Genomic DNA, 25,680 nt, shown 5'->3' with positions numbered 1-25,680 from the left:
AAGAGAAGAGAAGAGAAGAGAAGAGAAGAGAAGAGAAGAGAAGAGAAGAGAAGAGAAAAGAAAAGAAAAGAAAAGAAAAGAAAAGAAAAGAAAAGAAAAGAAAAGAAAAGAAAAGAAAAGAAAAGAAAAGAAAAGAAAAGAGAAGAAAAGAAAAGAGAAGAAAAGAAAAGAAAAGAAAAGAAAAGAAAAGAAAAGAAAAGAAAAGAAAAGAAAAGAAAAGAAAAGAAAAGAAAAGAAAAGAAAAGAAAAGAAAAGAAAAGAAAAGAAAAGAAAAGAAAAGAAAAGAAAAGAAAAGAAAAGAAAAAAAAACCTCACAGGTTGTTTTTCTTTATCATGAGTTACTGAGTTACTCCTAGGCGACTTTGCAGTGCCACTGTTGTGCGATTAGTGCTTTCTGCTTCTTGCCAAATTTACTTATCTACCCAGTAGAATGAACTAACTTTATTGCCTACCTATGATTGCTCTCAGTAACTGATTTGTTGACAAATACCCATAGAAAATTTTATTAGCCCTTGATATAATGAAATGCCTACTAAAGGCATATTCTATTAGATACAGCAGCCAGTTTACTTGATGAGGAAGGCTGAAATGTCATTATTTGCATAATCTTTATTTGGTGGTAATTATTACAATTAAATTTGTACCAGTTGAAAACTAGGCCAGATAGCAAACAAAAATTTGAGAAGTATTTAAATTACTGAGAAATCATGTTCAAATGCTTTTTTTTTTTAAAGTATAAATTAATAAATTGTGCTGATTGCATAAACATGCATGATGGTGGTTGGGAAAAAAAGACAGCCTACATAGTTCTATATTGGAGGATTAAGATACTAAAATAAATACTTGTGAAGAACTTCAAATGCTTAGAATGGCTGAAAACATAATGTCATACAAATTTTGCTAGCATCAGTTCTCACTTGTGTCACTGTGTAAGTGCAGACTAAAGCTATTTAGGCCTTAAGATACTGGAGATTTTTTCCTTTTTTTCTTTTTTTCTTTTTTTTTTTTTTTAGGATTTACCTTTCTTTTGTAGAATGTTCTGTCTTGCTTTAATGAAAGCTAGGATGTCAGCATCAGTCTGGCTGTCTCCAGTCAGAGGAATAGATGTACTTGAACTTGGTGAGGTCCTGAAATGAGAAAGCATATTTGTGGACCAAACTGAATAAAGTCATTTTTCTGTTGCTTTATCTCCTCACTCCTTAAAATGGAGGGCTTTGTTCTTTGTTCTCCAGATTGTTAAAAATTGCACTGTTTGGAGTAGAATTAAGCTGAGGACATCGTAATGTAGACTCCTAAGAATAGCCAATAGTAGCTTTTTAGTTTGGTGGAACTATGAGCCGAATAGTTATAAAACCTTCCACAAAGGGTTAAAAATATTTTACTGCTCAAACAAAGGCTTACCACCAATTGGAAAAGCTCTGTATGGTGACTATATTAAAGAAATTATGGAAATGACCATGCCAAGTGCTTGTTTGCTTTTGGGAAAAAAAAAACACCCAAAAAGCAACAGCCATTTATTTGAACAGATCATTGGTATTTTTGCCTACTGTAAGAGAATTAAGATCTCATTTGAACACAGAAGAAAACAGTCACAAGATATTCATGAAATCTGCTGACAGAGGCAACTATTTTGTGCTGGTGAGTCTCCTGTGCAGATTGAGATACGTTTCTACACAGTTAAGTCCTTAATTCACATTTGCTTTTTGGTAGACACATCAGTGGTATATAGTGATGTAGTACAAGAAAGTTATTCTAATCAGCTAAGGATTTGTCTCTGTGTTGTTAGTCTTCTGTAAAGATTAAGCATTAATATAAAAATCGGAAACAGAGTGATAAAAATTACAATATGGAAGCACAAGTGGTACTGAAGGGAGAAAAATTATTTTCACATACTCTACCTTTGTCATTACTGTTATTTCTGCTGTTCTTTACCATCTGCTGCAGTAAAAAGTAATTGCGCCTACCATAAAACAAGTCTGACATCCTTTTCTTTGTTGGACTAGTGATTAAGTCCTTTGTTGCAAAATTAGTGAATAATAATGGAAAAAAATTATAGAAATTACTATATGAACTCAATAAAATATTTCATATGTAACTTACAAGGAGAACTCAAAATACCATCAAAGGTTTATTCTTGTTGATCTTCATGTGATTAACAGTAATACAAAAAAAATTAAAAATACTTTATATATATATGTATATTTGCTGTTTTATATATGTTTTATTTTGGAAGATGAGAGAAAAAAACTTGCAGTTTGTTCTAACTTTTGCATCTTGAAAAACAGTAGCTTAACCATATTTTCCTAGGGCCCTTAATACCAGAAGTACTGAGCACAGTGAGAATATAACCTCTGGGAGTATACTGCCAAGGCATGACATTTTGGTGGGAGAAAATGATGAGGAAATGAAAACATATGGAAAAAATGAGAAGCCATCAAAAAACACAACACAAAACAGTACTTTCTGCTAACCTGCTAAGCTAATTTTCACAAGGTAGTACCTCATTTGAAAAAACATGGAATATAACATTTGCTAAGCCTGACAAACTCTGACTGCTGCTGTCATTTTATTTTACTCTAATAATTTGTGGGAGGGAAACTGAAAATATTTCATGGTGTCACAAGGAACCTTGTCTAAAATTTTATGTCAATATAATGAGGTCAAAATCACAACAGTAAAAAATCTCTACCCAGAACTTGCAGTCTGCGATAGTTACCCACTCAGATCTCTCTTTCAAATTATTTTATTTATAGTTTCAGAGTCTCCTTCTCTTGCAGAAACAGAAACAGTCATGAGGAATCATGAACTCATGTGGAAGAAAGCCTGAGGCCACCTCCTTCCAAGTGATAATGCAAGTACTTGTGCAAAGCTTGTGATGTTGTTGAGGAATTTTGAGTAAAACCTGCTATTCTTTCCCTCCCCTTCTCTCCCCTTCCCCTCTTTCTGTCTTTCTGTCTTTTTCTCTCATTTATTTAAAAAAACCTATTTATAAAGATAGCAATAGAGGGTTATCTAGGTGTTATATTACTGGCTTGTATTTTCCTCTCATTAGTCTAGGTAGGCTTCTTACCTTATTTTTGTAGTTGGGTTATCAAAAACGATTGAATTGTTTTTTCCAGATGAATCTTCATTGGAATTGGTTCTTGTGGTCTCTGAAAAACTGGAATGGGAGAAGAAATGAGGGCAAGGATATAATCCTTGTAGATGGAATGTTAGTACGTGCTAAGTACAAAGAAGTTATTTAAAATATATATATATATATATGCACATATATATAAAGCACTTGTTGATTATGGGAAGAAAGACTGTTTTCAGTTGAAGCCATGTGATGATCCGGCTTATGTAGTGAATGTGGCTACTCAGGAATGAACAAGGAAGCTCATAAAGATTATGCTTTTAGGATTTGCCTTCTAAGCAGGGCTTGTAAAGCGCTTTGACAAGCCTCATGAAGAGTTGGTAGAGATATATTTAGTTCCCAAACTGACAATTATCCAAGTGAGGCTTTAGCAAATTTTTCGTTATTTCTTTAGTTGGGCAAAATTATTACTGGAAACAGTTGGAGATTGAGTAAAATCCAGAGAAGTCTTTGGAATGTGTTTTGATGAGAGCCATGCAAATGGATATTGTGCATTCCTTTGTCTACAGATATAATTATCAAAGAGTCCCACAATGAGGAAAGCAGATTTCTGCCAGGGGATGACAGACACCGCTCTCTCTCTCCCTAGGTTTTTGTGTACGTTGCTGTATCTGATACCATTCTTGATTGACGTTGACAGATGGAATTACTCAGTTTTAAGATTTTTCCACTAGATGGCAGAATCGGCAAGTTCTTGCTTTTCCAACTCCGCAATGCTTCATTGCGGGAGGATGATACGATATTTCTGACAGAGAACTTGAAAAAAGAAAGAAATTTATCACTAAAATGTCAGTGTATTATGCTGTTCCAGGTTCATTTTTTTGCAAAAGATATTGCTCCCTTAATGGTAATAATGCTTCATACTTTATTATGGATATGTACTACAAGAACAATAAAGAATGTGTGATGATACTACCTACTACGTGGTTTAACAATATCTGGGAGCTCTAGATTGAAGTTCTGCTTTAGCATTTCCCCCCCCAAAATGCCATTGATTTGGCAGTTATTAAAAAAGAAGTGATCTAGGAGCTTAAATTCCATTTTCTAAAATAACTCTGTGTCTGTGCCCCGAGATACCAGGCTATCCAAGTCATATAACTGTGTTTTAATAAATCACATCAACTGATAAAGTACATCAACTGAATCATAATAGGCATTCATGCTTGTATTCTTAATCTGCAACAAATGTAAGGTACTGTGACATAGTGGGATTGTTTGTCATTGCCATAAGATTTTTTGCTTTTTACTTGCCACAATCAGAATGTGTACATTTATGAATTCTATGAGTCAGCTGATAGAAATAATTTTTATGTGCAGTAGTTGATATTTTAAATCATGCTTCTCTCTGTATTTCAATGAAAACTACTCTCCAAAATTGTTTAACTCCGCTTTTAAAAAGGTACACAAATTCAGACCATTTAAGGTGTGATTTTAAGGAATTGACTTATCATTTTCGAGTGGTCTCCTGGATCTCGGGCAATAGACCAAAATTGGCTTTAAAGTGATCTGAGAGAACTGAGAACCTTGAGAAGGTGATATTTAAAACAAACCAACTTAGATTGAGTGAGGTGACACCCCAAACCAGAAAATTATGACTGTGTTCAGTAATAAAACAGGACCTTAAACTGCTACTCTGTCTGCAAAACATTACAGCCAGACATGCTTGTTTGCAAGTGAGAGCTTTGTAATGACTCGAGGTGTTACTTCCATGAAAGTGGCTAACAATTAGAGTACTAATCTAACAAATGAGTCTTTCATCTTGGTAGAAACACTAAGTCTTATTTATATACCACAGAAATCATTAGAATTCCTCAATTAGAAGGATGGTCATTATGGAGGTAACCTGCATCCTTTGTGCTGAAGCTATGGTTATTTTTCCATAATACTGGAAGATATGTTGCATCAAAAAGGGATGAATGAATGTAATTTTCTTGCGCAGTTAGTATTTTCAGATTCTATAACATTTACGGTGTCCATATCTCTCTTAGTCTGTTTCCAGAATCCAGGACCCTTCTATTTAACTTGAGTTTTAGGTGCTTTTTCAGCGATGAGAAAAGGGGAAATTTTGCTAATACTGCTTCACATTTAATGGAAAGCTGTTATGTAATGGTGGGGAATGGGGGCAATGATCCCCCACGCTTTGTGTTAAGCCTGAAGGTCTTGGTATCTCAGGAGGATTAAGTGTTGATGTCCTTGCTGGAAAACTACTTTTCTAGCTTTTTCTTAGAATCATAGAATCACAGAATCATCAAGGTTGGAAAAGACCCCTATGATCATCCAATCCGAACGTCCACCTATCACCAATATTTCCCACTAAATCATATCCCTCAGTACAACATCCAAACATTTCTTGAACACCTCTGGGGATGGTGACTCCACCACCTCTGTGGACAGTCCATTTCAGTGTCTGACCACATTTCTCTTGGAGAAATGTTTCCTGAAGTCTGACCTGAATCTCCCCTGGTGCAACTTGAGGCCATTCCCTTTAGTCCTATCACCAGTTACATAGGAGAAGAGGCCAACCCCCACTTTACCACAACCTCCCTTCAGGTAGTTGTAGGGAGAAACAAGGTCACCCCTGAACTTCCTCTTCCCCAGATTAAATAATCCCAGTTCCCTCATCTGCTCACCATAAGACTTGTGCTCCAGATCCCTCATAGCTTCACTACCTTTCTCTGAACACAATCCAGGGTCTCAATGTCTTTCTTGTAGTGAAGGGCCCAAAACTGAACACAGTGCTTGAAGTGAGAAAATACTTTTCACTAGCAAAGAGGTGAAACTAAGGATGCTAAGAAAATCTTTAAAGAGTGATTCAACTTTTAGAAGCATTCTTCCTGAGTCCAGGTGCTTGACAAAGCGAGACAAAAAGATAGGTGACATGATTTAGTGTGATAATAGTCCTTCTTCGAGCAAGAGGTTCATCTAGATATCTCTAGAGGTGCCATCTAATCAATATTTTTGTAATATGTTAGTTGGCACTCTTGGCTTACAGTTTTGGATTTAGACAGATGTATGACTTACAGAAGTCCAGTCTCTCTATTCAGCAACTAAGATCTAAGACCATTCAGGTTCTTTAGATAACATGTAATTTCAATTTTCGTTCTGAATCTATCCAATTATTTTTCTTGAGTTGAATCAAAGAAGGCAAATTCAATTTCCTGACAGTTTCTGTAAAATTCTTGCTTTTTTTCTGGCAATTACAAATAGCCTTAGATTTATCATTTCTTTCTTGAAGTTAGTAGCAAGAGTTTTTACCCAGTGGGTGACTTGCTTTTTCTTTTTGAGCCATCTGTTGTGGAGCATATGTCTGGGTCAGGCATGGGGCAGCAGCTTGAGAGATGTACACACTGTTGTTGCATTGTCTCCCTTGCTGTGAAAACCCAAGAGCTGATCAGCTCCATCTAGCCCTTAAAGTGGAGAATCTGGAAAGATGATGAGTGTTGTTGCATGAATGTTTGATTTGTAAGTGTGGCACTGAAAAAAAAGTGGAGAATGTGCGTAACAACATTGTTAAAAACAAATTTGCTTCAGTTCTCCAGGCATCTGAACCTTAAAAGTAGAAGGAACAGATGTTCCATTTAAAGGCAGACAAAATACATTCAGAAAGATTCAAGCTGCTTAAAATCTGAATATTTTTGTGTTTAGTTGCAAAATAAATTTGGCTTCACTTGCAAATTCCTAGATAAATTGTTCAAGTCAAATTGTTACGAACATTTGTAAAGCTTTGAAATATCATTAATCAGACATGTTATTCTCAGATTATATTTTATCATCATGTAACACTGCAGAAAATTGGCAGAAATGAAAAACAAGACAGAGAACATTGCAAAAAATGTAAATGTTTCTCTTGTTTCACATAGCCCTAGTACAGGAAATAAATTTTGTAATCCAAGGCAATCAATACTAAAACAACTGATGCTAAAAGTCTTCATAGAATCTGAAGAGTTGTCTGAAAACCTAAGGAAACTAAAGTGATTTCAAAGAAGCTGAGGACATAGAGTCTGATATTGAACATGCTGTGTGGTTTGCTGGAACAGGACAAATGAAATCTATTAAGAGGGAGTGACTGAGGTTAGGAAAGAAACAAGTAAACTGCAAGGGAATGGATTCCTTCTGACAGAAGGAAAAAATCCAAAATTTTTAGATTTCAGTAAGCATCCAACATTTGTTTTATTCACTGGAGATATAAGAACAATTCAACATTAATGAAGTTAAACTTTCAATGAGAAAAGTTGGTTGGATGGGGCCCTGGGCAGCCTGGTCTAGTATTAAACGTGGAGTTTGGTGGTCCTGCCTGAGGCAGAGGGGTTGGAGATTCATGATGCTTGAGGTCCCTTCCAACCAGGGCCATTCTGTGATTCTCTGATTCTCTGATTCTGTGACTCTGTGAAGTAACTTGAACAGGCAAGAATCTGATAAACATCCTAAATGAAAGCCAACATGTGAGAAGAATGACACTTTTTTTCAGACTCGACAGGCGCCCAGTAGGAGGCATAAACATATATGATTTGCAGTTCAATCCACAGCTTTGCTGTAGAGAGTAGGGCATTTCTTTTCAAGTTTGAGGGATTATATTAGGCATACATTTTGAAAAACACAATTTCTTATTTTTATAAAAACACAATTATCTTACATTCCTCATTCTTTCTCTTAGTACTGTGACTCTGGGATTGTTGATTAGATCATACAGTGGATGTATGGAATGTAGAGGTGGACCATTCTTTATCCATTTTGCACAGTTGTTTTTTGTTTTAAGTAATATGTTCAGAACAGATGAGATTTAATATTTCTACAATCTTCACGTGAAAGATAATGAAAACATAATTATATCTGCGAAACCCTTTAAATCTATTCAACGGGTCAATGAAAATGAGTCTGTTAGCCTTTGCAAACCACTGATTTCAGCTACTTAAGTATATTTCAGTAAAAAGATTAACTTGTTCAATAAATTACATTTCTTATGCACTGATAATCCTTATGTCACATCTCAGCTCTCTGAACTCAATCAAGTTTTACTTCTTACTCTGGTTGCAGTAGTATCAAGCCAATTCCTTTCACAGCTTACTAATGCAGAAATGCTCACTATTTAACTCCTTTATGACATAGACTCATTTGACATTTAACAAACTTTTTTTTTCCATTCAAAAAAGTTGTTTGGCCATGCAATTAGTGCCTCTTATACATGTTTATCCTTCCTAAACCTCACAAGGATTCCTAGTTTCCTTTCACTGTTATTTTAGCTATAAATTCATTTAATATAAAATTCAATTTGAGGCTATCACATTCTCTTCCCAAAGTTTAATTATCTTTAGTAATATAACTAAGGTGTGTCAAACAGTAATAATTCACATGAATTATTCACTAGAAGGTGATCAAAACATTTTGTTTGAACAGACATATAAATCTCAAGAAAGATTATGGAGTGTGCTTGTATCCTTGAGGCACTGACACAGACAATTTACAAGTATTGTTTTTAATCCTGAAGTCTGAATTTATATCAATTCACGCTAAGGACTTTTTCTGAATAGTTTTACTGCATAGTTATTCTGTCAACAGAAGTCCTAGATTTCTGACATGAAGCTCCTCAAGTTTTAGACCTTTAATCTATTGAATATACCTGTGAACAAAATTCCTTCCTGAAAATATGTTTTATTTATGCTACATTATGTTCCATATAATTTGAGAGATTCTGCTTTTGTTACCATATAACTGTTCTGCTAGGTGAACACAGCAATATCATTTCAGAGATTCTTGTTTTTCAGTTGAATTAGAAACAAAGAGCCATTTGTTTCCTGGGACCATGCAAAAGAGAGGAGAAATTTTAGACTAGACTCATCCTACACAGTCACGGGAACAGGTATGTAAAGTTCCTACATCAACTGAGGTCAAATAAATTCTTGAGAATAAAGATTTTATTGTTTTATATTCTTTAACACTGTGAAATTGGAAACTTCTACTTTAAAATGTTATTGCCTCAGGTAGGAGGAAAAGTAAAATTTAATGCATAGTGGGATGTTAAGTCTGCAGCTCTTCCTCACAAAAAGCAGAAAGAGTGTTTCCAATTCCATACACATCATGTACCTGCGTAAAATATGTTTGAACAGCTAATACAAGATCAGCTCTCTGAAGCTATGTGGAGGAAAGAACAGTTAACTTCAAGCAACCATTGCAAGAATAATGATATGTAGCAAATATGAGAAAACAAAACTGTATACTTCTGATTTGTTCTATAATTTAAGTTTGAAAATATGAATGCCCTGGGTCTGTGATACCTATGAAAGGATCAGTCAGTTAGTCTCAGTCAAAATGTCCATTAATTACACACAGAGGAACTCCACATTATAAAAACCATACTAGTTTTTCTGAGAGACCACATAGGGCAGCACAAGCCACCAAAATAAACTCAGCAACTTATAGTGATCAAATACCTTCCCATGTTCTATTGCAAATATTAAATATTTCCTGAGACCTGTTCCCTGGTACATGCTGTTAAGGTATTTGAAGGAAAAATTTAAAAGAAAATTATAGAGGAACCAAAATATGCAAATTTGCTTCTGAGAAGGAGCAGGGATGTAGGAAGGGGAAACTACTACTTGTGGAGGGTGGTCTCCCATTGCATTGAAAAACTTCTCAGGCCTTATTGTATGCTACTTTTAGCTCTAGTTTAAAGTGCAGAAGATATCACTATACACTAATGAGAAGAGTTCATACAAACAACGAGGCAAAGAGGTTGCACAAATGGTCCTTAGCTTAGTTCAGTACAAGGTTAAAAAGAGTATTTCCAATGAGCAGTCATGGACTGTTTGAGCTAAGTTGGCGGGCTTTGTGTTGAGCTAGACTGAAAATGCTTCTGCATTCTGTGCTGCCAGATTTTCTGTGGGACTGGTAACATTGAGCCTAAAGCCAGGAATGAACATCTCAAACTAGGTCTTAAATAATGTCAACTATCTGCAAGGTGAACAGTGCCTAAGTCTTTAGAGTACACTACTACTACTACTACTACCTACTACTACCTACTACTTTAGAGTAGGGATGAGAACTGGAGAAAAGTAGAGACTAGTGTTGGTTTTTGTCAGTCTGAAAACGCCTTCTTAGACACTGTTATGGGGATTACGTGTTTCTTTCCCTCTTTGCACTCATTGTGGAGCATTTACTGTAGATACACAAGAGTTTACTACTGAAAATTAGAATTTTTTTTTACTTTTTAAGCAAATCCAGTATTTAATGACATGTAGGATATATTATGCTTTACTGTAAAGCAGAAAACATTTAAGCTGACTACTGTTATAAAAACATACACCGAGATACTCATCAGAGAAAAATTAACTGTATAATGAGAAGGGAAGAAAGGGAGGAGGATGGAGAGAGAACATCCCCATTTATTGACAATGAATACAGAAACATTCACATTCTGGTGGTATACATTTTCTTGCACTCTACTTTACTTGAAGGTCATGAAATACCTGTTACTTCAAATCTGAATTAGAAATTTTGAAATTAGAAGTGACTGATGGTGAAATAACTCAGATCATTACTTTGTTGTAATGTAGAGGTTGCATCAATGCCATACCATATAACATACAGTATCTTTGTGGAATAATATGCTGCAAGAGTGTAGCATCAGGACATTTTTTCTACAGGAAATCTAGGCTATACGTTCAATCATTTTAAAATCTATTTTGATTTGCAGCCTCCTGAATTCATTCCAAAGGAGATATGATATCCTTGCATAGCAAAATTGGGTGATAACAGGCTTGTTTCTCATAGCTATTGGTCATGGGGTTCCTAGTGATAGGTTTGCAGGGTACAAAGACTAGCAAGCCAAAAGGACAGTAAGATACCTTCAATAGGACCAAACAACAGAATTATGAGTTTGTTTTCTACGCAGTCATTTTTCTTGTTACTAGAAATGCAGTTTTTGAGTGTGATATTTACAAAACTTTCTGGTGTACTACAGCTCTAAAAATCTTACATTTTCTTACAACTAAGTAAGGAAGAGAAAAAAGATCAATTTACCTGTTAGCTGATAGATGTTGTGAAGATTTGATGAACTGGGTATAAATCGTCGTGCTGTTCGGTAAGCTAACCAACTCTGTCTTTTCTTGCTGGGTCTAGATTGAAAAACAAAACTATGTAGTAGGATGGGATTTTTTTAGAGCATTTAATATTGGTCTACAGGTCTCAGCTATAATGAGGTAGGTCAGTGACTCATTCAAAAAACAATCTGAAATTTACAGTATTTTCTTCACTTACACAAACACTTCTGAACAATGAGAAAAGTGTTCAGGATTGAGTCAAAGATACTTAAGCTCATGTTACAGGGTTTTAATATGTAACAGCACGTTTCACTATTTGAGTCTCTTAGGGAGCTCAGATGTATAGATAGGTCAAAATCCAAGATATCAATCCCTTTCTATTTTTTCCCCAGTTCCTTAATCTTCTACTGGTGAATCATGAGAGACTGAATCCTGGACCTCTCTTTTAAGGGACAGAAAAAAAAAATTGTGCTGCAATGGATTCAAGATTATTGTTTGTAGTGTTTTAAAAGTCTAAATTTTTAGACAGGAAGTTAAGTAAAACATTATCATCTTTGCCTTAGGCTAGGGACTTTAATTTGAAAAAATATTTTATAACAATAACTTGAATTTAAGCTATTTTCATGGTATTTTATGAATACGTAAGCTCCTCATATTAAATATCTGATTTATTTTAGACTATTTTCTTTTAAATATGTTTTAAATTTATACTCACAGGAATTAAACAAAATACTGTCTAAAATCTTCTGCCTCTTTTATAACAAATTTTCTCCACAGACTAAAGCTTATCTTCTAGTTAATAACAAGTAATATGTACAGACTGCACTTAGCAGTCTTTTCCACTAGGCTGATAGGCATCTCACAGCTGTCCTGTGCTATGAGATGCCATGTCACTGCTTGGAAGCCATAAAAAAAAGAAAAAAAAGTCAAAAAGGTTGCTCATAAGAAAGCTATGTTATTTCAGTTGTTTCCCTTCCAGACCTTTTGTACCGTACTCTGTGTTTGTGAAACCATGTAACTGTCTCACTGCCTGATGAACTTCACATAATTTGCTTAAAGTCACATCTCTTTCAATCCTTTTTACAAAGGTGTTTAAAATAGAACACTTTGTTTCCAGTGAGTTCTTAAACAGACAAGGATGGTAGTGGTTGGACTCAGCTGGAGAGCAAGGGGACACATGCACTATGGTGAGAGTTAGTGAGCCTTTGGGAGCTTAAGAAAGCTGAAAGATTACAGGAGACTTTGAAACATTGCTAAAAAACAAATTACATTTGTTGGGTTTTGTCCATATTACAGCTTTGACTGCCATACACGTCATAAAACTGATGAAATCATAGTTTAGTAAGCAGTGAGAAAGATTATTTTTTTCCAGTTGCCTCTATTCATTTTATGTTCCATCAGAGTCTTTGGAATTTTTGGGACTGTTCTTGGCTTTCCTTCAACTTGTGTGGGAGGAAGTCAAAACAGAAAATAAAGCAGAAAGCAAGGGTTTTGCTTTGTTTGTATTAGCTTCATAGAGCATAATTCACATTAGCTTTGTCTGATTTACATTGGAACGAGCAGTGGTGAATCAGGACTCAAATCCCTTCCTTCGTACTCCTTTCTATCTTGTCAATTAATGAAATTATTTTTATGAAATTTTATACTTATTATTAACATTAACATATTTATTATTAATATTAATATATTTATTAATTTTATGAACTTATTGAAGATTTTAAATTTACATTAAAATGGAAGAAATACACTGTAATTGTATACCTGTAGATTTGTTCCCTCTTCAGTCCACCAGGCTTCAAAGTCTTTTTGCAGCTTCATCTTGGCTTTTTCCATGAGAAGCTGCAGGTGTTCAATCTCTACCTTCAGCCCTTTCAAGCGATTGAACATTGTTTTATAACTAATGTGAAAAGAAGAAAGAGTAGTAAAGACCTTACAACATGTCTCTGAATAAAGTTTAATTCTACCTAGAATAGCTACAGATTTAAAATAAAAAGAATATTTAACAATCAAAGATGAAGTGGTGAGGATGGGCAGAGTGGTGGTGAGAAGAGACATCTCATATTTTATGATAGCTTCACTAGAGATTAGAGTCCTATCCTGGAAAACTAAATTTTTACTAAAATAATAGTGAAATTAAAGTGCAGCCAACATTGATTTTAACACAGGTTTGATAATGTCAAGATACACATTGATTGCCCTTCCAAATGAAAGCTAATATGTAGTCAAAAATTAATGAAGTTTGAAACAGTCAGAAATTACCTCATAGGCTACATATAATACAAATGTCTACAAAATTACATAGATGTGATATCCTTGCATCTATTTTCTTCTGTCTTCTGGGCCAAAGCTACAATACAGCAAGCAGAAAGATTGACTAACCAGTGCATATTCTACATATTATTTACAACTAGTCAGTCCTACATAGCCTAAAAGTTTTCCATAGGTCGAGGAAGGCATGACATTCATGAATCAACAAAGAAGGTACATGGTACATTTGGATTCAAAGAACTAATTTCTGATGCTAATCCTCAAGGGGGATATTAAGTTTCTATTTATTCTTGACCACTGGCCCTAGCGTAGGTTTTCACCATTTGCTTACTGTGGCATCTTACAGACAAACCAAAAGCTTATACACAAATTTTAAAACTATCAGCAAATCACAAGGCTGACATTTTTTAAAATGTCAGAGAAACCCTGATGTTAACTGTGTGTAGAATTGTAATGCAATATAGTTTATCCTTTGGAGCATGATTTGAGGCAGAAGTTATACCTTTTTTTCTCCTCATCAATTTGAGTTCGAAGTTTCTCTTCTACTGGATCAAGAGCATCTAGCACTTCAGAAGGATTGGAAACAGCTGTAGAAGGAATGACCAGATATAAGAGATGAACATCTTATTTCTGAAGAAGCAACTTGTAATCAGCGTACGAGCTGTTTTTAAGAGGTTGGTAATGAAATAGAAGTCTATAGCAGTTTTTCTTTTCTGGATTTTTTTTTTTTTCTGAATTCTATATTCAGGCTTTAACTAATGTTAGAGAGATTTAATTACTATGGTGATTTGAATTAAGTTGTTTTGAATTTCCTGGAATATTTGTTTTAGATATGAATAACAATGATTTTGCCAGCTCATCCCATAAAACACCACCAAATGCTTTCAATGACAGTTTTGGCTACAAATAGAAGATCCAACAGTAGCTGTGCTGGTACCTGGAAACAGTAACAGAAAGAAGATTAAAGTATGAAGATAGAGCGTAACTTCTATCAGCAATATGTTTGGACAGATTGTATGCATGCGGAAAAGGTTGTGAAAATACATTTGAGAATTTTTTTCAAGGTAGAGAAGAACTGTGAAAGTACTCCAAGAGAGTTTAGCCCAAGTTAACCTACAAAAGCAGCTCAGGATTTTCATACCCTATAACAGAGTTAGCATGCAATAAATGAAATGCTTCTTCTGAGAATCAGTAGAACAGCCTTTCCATCATGGGTTGAATGAAGTAAGTTCATTTCAACAGAGAAAAGAAATGTATTGTTACCTATTAGTCTTACAACAGTTTCTATTTCTAGAATGTACGAGAACAGTTTAATATTCCCAACAGAATACATTTAACTTTTAGAACTGAAGAAAACGGAAAAGAAACAAAAGATTTGCTGTACAATACATGCAAGTTTACATCCAAATCACTATTTCTGCCAAGAAAATAAATTCTACATCAACCTGTCGTTAGGCCTAAGGAGTGCAGCCTTTCTCTGAGGAATGGAATCTGTCTGGAACAAGAGGGCAGCAGTGACCCTTTTCAGGCTGTCAGCACGCCAGCTACATACATTAATCTTTTGTTGTAGCACCCTGTAGCTTAGTACAAATGAAACTGAAAAGCGTTTTATTTCTTTTAGAGCTCTTAGATCAAGCATTTTAATACAGACAGCCAAGATGGACAAAGCCCATGCACACTTCTCATTTCATACATCTAAAGGTGTGCAGATTACAAAAGGACAGGGAGATGACATTTGTGGTGGAGAGAGTATCCTCTTTAAAATAACCTACTTGGAGTGTTAAAATGAGTATGCAAATCAAGAGATAGAAACAACATGACAGAGGAGATGCTAGAGCAGTGGTGTTCTATAATACAACAAAACTGAACACAGTCGATAAGGAGAAGGCTTCAATAATCATGCCAGATCCTGCAAGGAAAGCAGCAAGTCTATCAATGATTTCAGGGGATCAGTAGTTTCTAATTTGTCAGATTTCCTCCTCGGGAGGAAGGCATAATGTGACAAAGTGCAGCGCTACATAGGATAGATTGCTTAAGGGTAGACAATTTCTAAAGAGCTCCTAAGGGCTGAACTTTGTTCTTCCCTTCATGAACACAGCATCCAGGCTTGAGAGAAATGTACTCTCATGGAAAAAAGGTTTAGGATGTTACTGCATCCCAGGTGAACCATGCTCATGAGAGCATCCTGAATGCATCCCAGAGCAAAGCCAGGGAGGCTGAGCTTAAGCTGTCCTCAGCAGCAGTGAAAGGGACTCTCCTGAGCATGCCTGTCCACAAGGAGCAGCAGCTCTAGTCCCTGAGAATGAATGGAAACAGAGAACAGAAACAACTTAAATGTTAATGCTGTTTCTGAAGGGAGAACTTTCCTACATGAAAACATTATCAAGTTCTGCTAGTCATTACAAAGAGATGCAGGATCATAATACTGTAGCTTTCCTTTCCTGATTTATTTGGATATCTAATACTTGGAAAAACATGTTTGTACTAGCTCTCAGATGGCAGCCTCAGGCAGAATTTGCTCACGTACATAAAAACACAAAGAAAAATGTTTTGCTGCTGATTATACACTGTAGAATGGATTGTTTTGTTATAAATTACCTTCAGAAGTAATAATAAAGACTTTTATAAACACACAGAGTATCTCTATGACGCAAAGCCTCAGCACTCTCAATCCTGAAAGCAGCTATGCATATTCCCTCTAGGAATATGCTGGTGATGAAAACAAGAAACACAGCCGTGGGCAAGGTGAGCTGCACAAAGTTTTGTGTACATACGCAATGGAAAGAGATGCGTACACTGTATGCTGATGCAGACCCCACCAGAAGAAGAAAGCACTGGAGCCTGTGGGCTCCTGCTGCTGACACGTTGTAGTCCTCCCCACCTGCAATTTCAGCTACAGCTCAAGCTAAGAAGCTAAGGCAGAGGTTATTGGCTCAGTCTGTGCTCTGTATCTGACATTTAACAGTATCACTCTCCAGCAGGCAGGCTCAGATATTTAAAATAACATGAAAGACAACTCTGTGAATAGTTGGTACGATGCACAATGTTTGATTACAAATTTGAGATATCTAAGAAGAATTTATTTTTACCACCTATTTTACTTCCACACAAGACTTTCTTTTTCACTGTATGTATCTCCCTTCTCCTATAGAAAAAAATGCTTTAAAATGTAAAATCATTTTGTTTGGGTTTTGATCAGGTTAGGGGGTGTAGCAGATATGTGACATACATGTTTAAGAAAACATTGCCTATGTATGTGAGGAGCTTCAGCTGGCGTACACCTGCATAGATCTACACAGTAGTTTCGGTAGTGTACTCCCAAGAAGTATTAGTTTCTCTACATTAGTCTAACTGCCCATACAACAAGCAGGAAAATCATATGAATCCTACATTTGGTGTATTTTGCTAACAGAACTGACTCACACAACACAAGAAAGAAATTTAACAGACCTTGAGTAGTGAAATAGCTAGCAATAATTATATTTATCTTTAGATCAACTGCTTTTGCTTCATCTTCTGATATAACCTGTTTGGCAAAATAGGACACAGGGTACAGCTGATATCAGTAGCCTGCTTAGGGATGAAAGTGAGTGGACCTTGTGTGAGAGGACAATTCATTGCATATTTTTTTCATGAAGAAGATTGCAAGAGGCATTTGAAGTTCTATTGCTTTTAGTTTAATAAGAGGGCCAATTTTGGAGCAAAGGAAGTAGTAAATTTTCCAGTACTTTCCATGTGACCAAATCACACAGTACCAAAAATATATTATAGCACTTGTTAACAATCTCACTGTTTCAAAGCATTGTGAAAAACATGGATAAAAACCACTATTTCCAGCATAAGATATCAAGTGTAATCACCACAGTTTACTGAAAGCAGGCAACAACTTGAAGTACTCTGACAGATTCTTGTCCGCAGTCACAAAATTTTGCAAGAAAACTCTCTGTGACCCTAAACTTTATACTCTCAGGGGCACTCATATATTTCCCAACTTGAGTATATCCTGGAAGTCAAACTCCTAGGGATTTATTGTACTTGTGCCTCAAATAACATTGTGCCCTGCCCTCCAGCTGTGCTTTTGCAGAGAAAGATTTTCATTTTTTCACTGAATAGTCTTGTGTTTATCTTCTTAAATTTATAGTCACTTGAAGTAACAAAATTTAGAATCTACTTCAGTATCCAGTTAGTATTTTTACTGCTTTATTTATCAGCTTTGCAGCTTTTTGGCAAACTCAGGCTTTAGTGCTTTCAAAGTGCATCATACTTTGTTATTTTGGCTTTTTAAAAAAGAGCTACCCTTCAGCTGCTATTCAGGATCATCTTGCAAGGAATTTTCATGTTCTTCTTTCTTATTCCTCCTCTAGGCCATGACAACCTCTTTGCCACCAGTTACTACACTGTGTACCTTATACAAAAGATGAGGATGCACAGCAAAACCCATCAGAACATACCCTCATGTCTGGAATAGTTTATGATGTTGGTTTTCGAGCACTTTACCCTTAATCCTAGTATAAGAAACCTTTAAAAATTTCAGCCAGGTGGCCCTAAGAATTAGGGAGTGTCCAAAGAAAGGCTGCAAAAATGGTGAAGCGTGTGAAGGGCAAGGTGTGTGAGGAGCAGAGGTCCCTTGATTTGCTCAACCCAAAGCAGAGGAGCTGAGGAGAGGCCTCACGGCAGCATACATCTCCTCACAGGGAATGGAGGAGCAGTGCTGAGCTCTGCACTCTGTGACAGTAACAGGACCTGAGGAAATCACATGGAGCTGTGTCAGGGGAGGGTCACACTGGGGTTAGGAAAAGGTTCTTCACCAGGCATCAGTGGGCATGGAACAGGCTGCCCACGGCAGTGGGAATGAGCTGCTACAATTTGAGAAACATTTGGATAGTGCTCTCAGAGAAAGGTTTTGAATTTTGGGTGGTGCTGTATGGAGCCAGGGGTTGGACTCCGTGATCCTCCTGGGTCCCTTCCAACTCAGGATAATCTATAGTTCTATGATTCTAAGTATACATTGAAGTGTCTAATTTTCAGTTTTTTATAAATGTGCATGCATAAAGGGTTGAAGGCATCTGTATTCTGTTGATTCTTTATTTTAGTCACTGAGTTTAGCAAAAATGCCCATCAGTATGCTTCTTCTCTAGGTACTCTGGATGTATTGCTTACTGTCCTACTTGCTTAATATTCGCTCAAAATAACTGACTTTCAATGCACACGTGGAAAGTGAAGATATTTTTTTCCAGTCTCTATGAACTGTTTTGGCTAAATACAGATTCACATTCCAATTCCCTTAACTCTCTTCTTTGCAACTAGTCATCCATATATGTGCTCCTTAAAATACACACAGCACATGAAACAGGAAGCTGTTGCTTTCTCCTCAGCTGCACTCAAGCCATCAAAGTTTCTCACGAAACCATTGTGGCTAGAAGATCTCTATTGGTTTCCAAATATACAAGTGAACTTTACAGTGAATTAAAAAAGAAGTTTCAAGTTTAGTGTGTTTCATACATGGCAGTTGATGTAGTGGAAGAGTAATATACTGTGTCATATTCAGGAAACACCTACGAATTCAGATTCTTGCTTCCACTTACTAAATGCATTTTGCCTTTAGATTGCATATGATTATTTATTGCATCACTTATCTTGTTCATAATATTAGACACATACCTACCTGATATTTCCCTACCTCCTAAGAAGTGGTGTGTTTTATCATTCATCAGTTTTGAGACTTTATTAACATTCATTTCTACAACATTCAAAAGCTTTCATGGAAAAGAAAAAAAAAGTCTCTTTGCTATGTTACGTTTTTCTTGAAAGAAAATATTGGAAAACGCTTCTGAATGTGACTGCTTATCATGAAGCTGAGATATTAGGAATATACCACCGCTAACGTGAACATACTCAACTTAAGTGGTTTGGGGGACTGGAATGTGTTTTCAGGACCTTCTGTCTATGCTGGCCACCTTCATACCCCACTCTAAGTGCCATACTTCTGCTAGTATGTGCCCAACAGCTGCAGGAGCCAAACAGTGAGGCTCTCTGTGTTAGGCTATTAACTCAAGAAGGTACAAGAAGAAGTAAAGAGATATTTACATATTTCTCATCATTCACACAGATCTTTACTGTGTCCTGTGAAGAAAAGGATATTAAGCTCAATTAAAATGTCCTGGTAGTTGCCAGCTCTGAGAGGAGATAATCCCAATAACCTGAAATGATCGCAATTCATCCACAAGATTCTCAACTGGAAAAGTATATTCAGCCTTTGCACATTCATGGGAAATTAACAGCAACTACTTGTTCCAAATCGTTATTTTCATTTGATCTTATCCTCTGAAAAGTTTTGGGCAAAGAATTTCTTCTGATCGTTACAGCAAAATGAATAATGCTGATGCAAATAGCTTTGCATCAGATTTGCAGCTTGTTCTGAAACACCAAATTCCACATTAAATCTTCTATTATTCTTTAACTCATAGGAAGTTTTTATGTTTTTTAAAGGTAGATTGTACCTTTATCTTGAAAAAAAATCAAGGGAAATACGGATGTGAAAAGAGCTTCATTTATTGTCTGTAATTCATTAGATTAAATAACTTTTGTTTGTTATACAGGCAAAGAACTCTCATAGCTCAAATTTTATCAATAGAGAACTAGCCTGCTGACCAACATACCCACATGTATGTACATATTTTTGCAAATTTTTGGAATCAGAAGGAAGAAGTTTGTGCCTAAAACTGAAAGTTACTCTTAGATGTTCTACTGTCTTTTTAGATGCAAATGAGAGAAGCTACTGAATTGTACTGGAGCCAAAGCAAATTGCCTAAGTGCAGTAGACTGTGTGCATAAAATTTTCTTTTCCTTTATCTTATTGCTTCAAATTATATGTTAGAATTACCAGATCACTCTTTCTGGGAGGTACTTTGGGAGGCTACCTACTCAAAGTAAGGTGAAAACTAAATCAAATTGGTACTCTATCATGTCTTGAAAAACTCTGAACATGGAAATCTTGCAAATCTCTCTGAGGACTTCTCTTAATTCATAACTATAATCACATCGTATTCTTTCTAATACTTTATTTTAGTACCAAAATAGAGAGCTAAGAGCTTTATCTACAGACTCTGTTTTCATACTATTCACCTGGGGATGTCTCTCAATACAGGGCCTGCTCTGAAAGTAATTCCTCCTATTTCACTGTGTTGGCCTGCAACATCAGAGGTGGATGTTGGTGGTATGCAGCTGAGGCTGAAACTTCCTGCCAATATTCCATTACATTTTATTGCTATGCAACAGATGGCAGTAGAGGGGCAGTCTGACACAGTTCCTTCTGACATGGAAGTTTGAAACAAAGGGGTGGAATTGAACTCCTCCATGAGAAAAAAGTGCACCCACTGACATTCCTCAATGCTTGCTGAACATTTATGGAGTCCAAATAGTGGATGTGAGCACAATGAGGTGGTAGGTAGTGCATTTCAGCAGCAGTGCAGTGAGATGCCTCCACTGGCACAGATGTGTATGAGCATAGCATGCAGGCTCTTGTTCATCTCTGGTGTGAGAATACGTAACTAACGGTGGTGAGAAATAGTGTTTGGTAGCTGAGAATCTGCTCTATCAAATTGTTTTATTGTGCTTTGCATATGCATGAAAATAAGTTTTCATGAAAATAAGTAGGAAGAATAACTTTCAGAACAACGAAGGTAATAATGCTATTCACACTGAACTTGTTATGGTTGTTGAAAGAAATTTGTTGCAAGAAAGTTTACAAAGACTGCAAGCTGTCCTAACAACCGGGAATTGCTAAAGCCTGTGTCAATACAACTGAGAACCAAATTTTTGTGCTACAAGTTCAGATTCCTAATAGAAATATAACTTGATCCAAATATGTGTTTTACACTTTTTAGAGATCTGATAAGCTGAAGATGAGTGGATCATAAGGGAAGCTTAATAGGAACACATAAATAATCTCAGGCAGTGCAGAATAACATTCTTGAAAGATTTCCTTTGGAGATGTAATGCTCTCTTTCTTGAGAATATGGTGAAAGAGGAAACTCACAGCTGCCTCTAGAGTTCAGCACTGAATCTAGTAAAACCTGCTAGAAAGGGTGCCATAAATACACAGAAACAAACAAAGCTACAGAGTACCTTTTAAAAACCTGAAGAGAAATCCAGAGCAAGAGAGGTCAGGTTAAGCTTGAGGCCAGGTTTAAGAAGCGTCTTCTTACTATAATAATCTCCTAGAGTTTTAAAATTCATTCATGCACTATACAGGGAAAAACCCAAAACACACCTGACAACAGTCCTCAGGTACCGCAGCAAGGGAAGTTTTGCCCCTTGTCTCACTGCTGCTTCAAAATCCTGTTTCTTTTTCCTGACTGCAGTAATATTTACAGAAGAATTTGGTACATACAGAAATACAAAAGCTCTGCAAGAGTTCAAAGTTTTAGCCTTGGAGAGCACTAATTCTAAGCCTAAAAAAGCATGTGAAACTAAGAGAGTAGCTCTGTTACAGTGTGTAACTTCACAGTTATCGGAGGCCAAAGTCTATGCTGTTCTATGCTGTTTTCCTGTAGAACAAATCTGGAATAACTGCAAAGATTTAAGTACACTGCAATGAGAAGAAGCTACAAAGGTTTTCTGATCTTCATAAAATATTCCATGTAATGACTTACTGTTCAAAATTCTTTGCTCATCATTATTATAAATATTTGCTTGAAAAATGATTTGGTGAACCTTCCTAAAAGCATTTAATATGTTAAAACAATTACAAAAAGCAACTTCAAGAGTGTATTTGCCACTGTCAGGGTAAATATTTTTAAAAAGGCAAAAATAATTTGCCTTTTTAAAATTTCTGCAATAATTTCTGATTTTTCAGCCTGTTTCGCTACAAATATATGTTCATACGAGCAATAGTTAAAATTCATCATTTTTAAGAATCATCATTTTACCATTTTTCTGTCAGAGTTCGTAAGATAAACCTTAATGCAAAGCATTACTGATTACTTTCTTTTGGTATAGAAAGAGAAGCACAAAACCCATCACTAAAAAGAATGGCCTTGGTACCACTAGAGGTCATAGTAGGAATAAAATCCATGCCCTGCATGCATGGGAGCAGCGAACTTTTACCGAAGCACTGCTGTTGCTTGAGATTTCAAGCAGAAATTAATGAAAAACGCAACACACTGACATATTTTGCATATAAAAAATCGTGAATTTGTATGAGAAATGTACCCTTAATTCTGAGGCCATTGCAAACTGACTGTGTTGCTTTTTTCCCTCCTAAAAATAGCATATTTTATGGACAGAAAATGCATGAATCCATTTGCACGGCTTTAGGAAGCATCCCTGGATACCTACTGGTAGTGGGGACATGTTTCTTTTTTCTCTCTTATCACAAAGCAAAACCCTTAACATTCTGCAGCTCAGACAAACTGATTATATCTCCAAATGTCTTTTTTTAGCCTATATACGTTGCCATTTTTGAGTGCCAGGAATCATGGCTTTAAAGCAGGCCATCTATTATTCTCCATGGCTTGTGTCAGACTGGTGTGGGAAAACACAGACCGCCACTTTGCTCAGCTCCTGTCATTTTGTGATTAAAACCACTAACGTCTCCTCATTTCATTACATTAGTACAGATCAAGATTCTGCTTCACATGGAGAAAGTTTAATGGCTTTTCAGTTACAAGATGTAAAGCAGTGAAAGAAATTGAACTCATATTATTTAAATAAGGGTTTACTGAAATAAGAGATTAAGTCTGACACAAGCCAGCAGTTTGGAAGTTCTCTGTGCTTTCCATTCACAGAAATCACAGAAGATGAATTCCTGACAGTTACTAATTATTAGCCTCGTTAATGTTTTCCGTGGTCTTCAGGCTGCTATGCTTTTATTGCAGAGAGACATTTTATACAACTCCTAAGTATCCCTTATATACTTAAGAGACAAACCATGGTCACACTAACTTTCTAGTGGCATGGACTAGAGCTCATCTGGAAGAAGTAGGAGCAGCAGTTCCTAGTACCTAGACCCAATAGAGGCCTCCACTTGAGGTGCAGCTGACTTATTCTGATAATCACAGAATCACAGAATGTCAGGGGTTGGAAAGGACTTTGAAAGATCACCTACTCCAACCTATAATAATAATAATGCTGTTCTTTCAGTTCCAACAGAAGAAAGGCAAGGAAGCAAAATGAAGCACAATGCAGAGATGCACATAACACACAGGAACAACAGCATAAACTAATGCTAATATCCTAAGAACAGGTATGTAGCTTTGAAATTGTAGGAAAAGATTATATAGAAAAGGCTATTGAGGGACCATAGATCAAGAGAAAGCTCCCTACATTTGCTTGAAACAAATGTGAGTTGCGAATCTGAATGTAAAAACAACAGATCCCAAAATATGTGCTCTCAGGCATTTGCAACTCTATAACAAATCAAATACATTTGATTTGGCATACATTTCTCTGAATTGAAACATACCTGTTATTTTTGACACACCCAGACACCTTATTTTTCATGAGGAATAGCAGATTTGTTTATTTGTTTGTTTGTTTCAAAGGCAGTTTTGTCTGAAAAGAACTTGGGAATGTATTTTTGAAAATCTGAAGAAATACAAAATCTTACTTCCAGAAGTGAAGTTATAAACTTGATAAGACTTTTTGCTAACTAAAATGTTGATAAAACTGGGCCTTTATGCTGAAATTCTTACAGAAGATGCAGATTCCTTTTGCAGATTCATGTTTGCCATCTTTACTCATGTCAGATTTAATTTTTTCTGGACAGCTGTACACAAAACAATGACATTGCACAGAAAAAAAAGGCATGCGGTGCTAGAGACGCTGCATCAGTTCACCTTCATTTAGCAAGTGTTCCAGATTCCTGAACTTTCTGTGTATAAAGTTTGCAGGATCAGTGTGAAGCTGGCAGAACAGCTGTGTGACTTGAAGATTTGCTGAACATTTCTGTTGATATGGGCATATCAATCAGGTGCATGTTATGAAAGTTCCTAACTTGTGCTGACCCAATAGAGGCCTCTACTTGATGTGCAGTTGAAAAGACAAAAGCTGTGTTTGGCTCTACCAGGATGACTGCATTCCCAGTACAATATGCCATAGATTTTCCTGAGTCACCAGATGACTCCAGTTTAGGATTCATTTTTTCCCCACTGTTGGTGAATAACGTTACATTAGCCCGTCTATTTGAAATCACATTTAATTGAAGTAAAACCAGAAGAGTGTTTTACTGAAATGCTAGTTCAAAGCATCTTAAGCTAATGACTTTCTAAAAAATATGCATTTACCTTGTAAAACATTGCAAACCCAGGAGATGTTTTTCTTTCTGACATTTTCTGCCATCTTTTCTACCCAGAAGCAAGCTGGTGACCCAGTGTTTTTGCTCAGTCAGTACTTGTGTTCTGTACAAATTATTTAATTTCAAATACTGCCCAAAAATACAGTTAATTATGCAAAAAGAAGTGAAAAGATAGGGGGAAGAATCATACAAGCCCTAAAAGAGGGAAAATTCAAAAATAAATGATACTGTGGAGAGAAAAAGTTGAAGGAAAGTAGAAATTGAGAGGAATGGAAAAATGAAATAAAAAGAAGGCACGAAGATTTAGGAAAAGTGAAAGAGGAGATGAATGAGAAGGTAAAAAAGGAAATAAAGAGCAGAAGAAAGACTGGGAAAGGAGTGAGAAAAAAAGATCATAATTTTCAACTCAGTCATACCATGTCCTGTCCTTTCAGACTGATTGTTACTCTGAAAGATTTTACTGAATAAAATACCTGCATGATAAGTCATTCTAATCATTAACGAAGATTAAAGTGATGCTGAGAGTGAATCCTTACAATCTTACCTAAATTATTCAATGCTTATACATCCTTGCCTCCAACTCCCTATCCATTTTCATCCTTTGTTAACAGCATATGGTGCTTTATAAGAGAGAGCTAAGAAGGATGGGCTAACTAGTGGAGTTGTCCTTCAGTAAATGAGAAATTTACATCTCAAACACAGCCATAGAGGAAACAGATCTATACTCTTCAAAATCCAAGTAGAATAGCTTCCTACAGAGTTTTAACCATAATATGATCTAAGTTAAGAAAAAAAAGGAAGCTGGAAGATGTTTACTTGGCTCCTAATTGAAACAATGGTGTGTTTTATTTCATTTTGGAATTTCAACAGACTCTCAATTATCCTTTTTACCAGGCTGCTTTTATTTAAAAATATCTTGATCACTTTCTAGCCATCAAGAAAGT

The 25,680-nt window shown here is 36.0% G+C and overlaps 1 protein-coding gene across 1 annotated transcript in view; it reads right to left on the bottom strand.

Moving 5' to 3' along the window:
• Nucleotides 1-1,009: 1,009 nt before the first annotated feature.
• The window catches only part of KIF6 (kinesin family member 6), a gene marked incomplete at both ends in the record, with an annotated part of 136,392 nt that continues 111,721 nt past the window's right edge, over nucleotides 1,010-25,680 (bottom strand). Inside the window, 5 exons of the mRNA XM_079532826.1 lie at nucleotides 1,010-1,127; nucleotides 3,071-3,160; nucleotides 11,153-11,247; nucleotides 12,934-13,069; nucleotides 13,943-14,027. Coding sequence (XP_079388952.1) covers nucleotides 1,010-1,127; nucleotides 3,071-3,160; nucleotides 11,153-11,247; nucleotides 12,934-13,069; nucleotides 13,943-14,027 — 524 coding nt within the window. The remainder of the gene's footprint in view (nucleotides 1,128-3,070; nucleotides 3,161-11,152; nucleotides 11,248-12,933; nucleotides 13,070-13,942; nucleotides 14,028-25,680) is intronic.

This window comes from Tetrao urogallus (assembly GCF_951394365.1).
Source record: "Tetrao urogallus genome assembly, chromosome: 2".
Taxonomy (NCBI): Eukaryota; Metazoa; Chordata; class Aves; order Galliformes; family Phasianidae; genus Tetrao; species Tetrao urogallus.
Note: the sequence above shows the minus strand (reverse complement) of the source record. Positions and strands in the feature narration are given on the sequence as shown.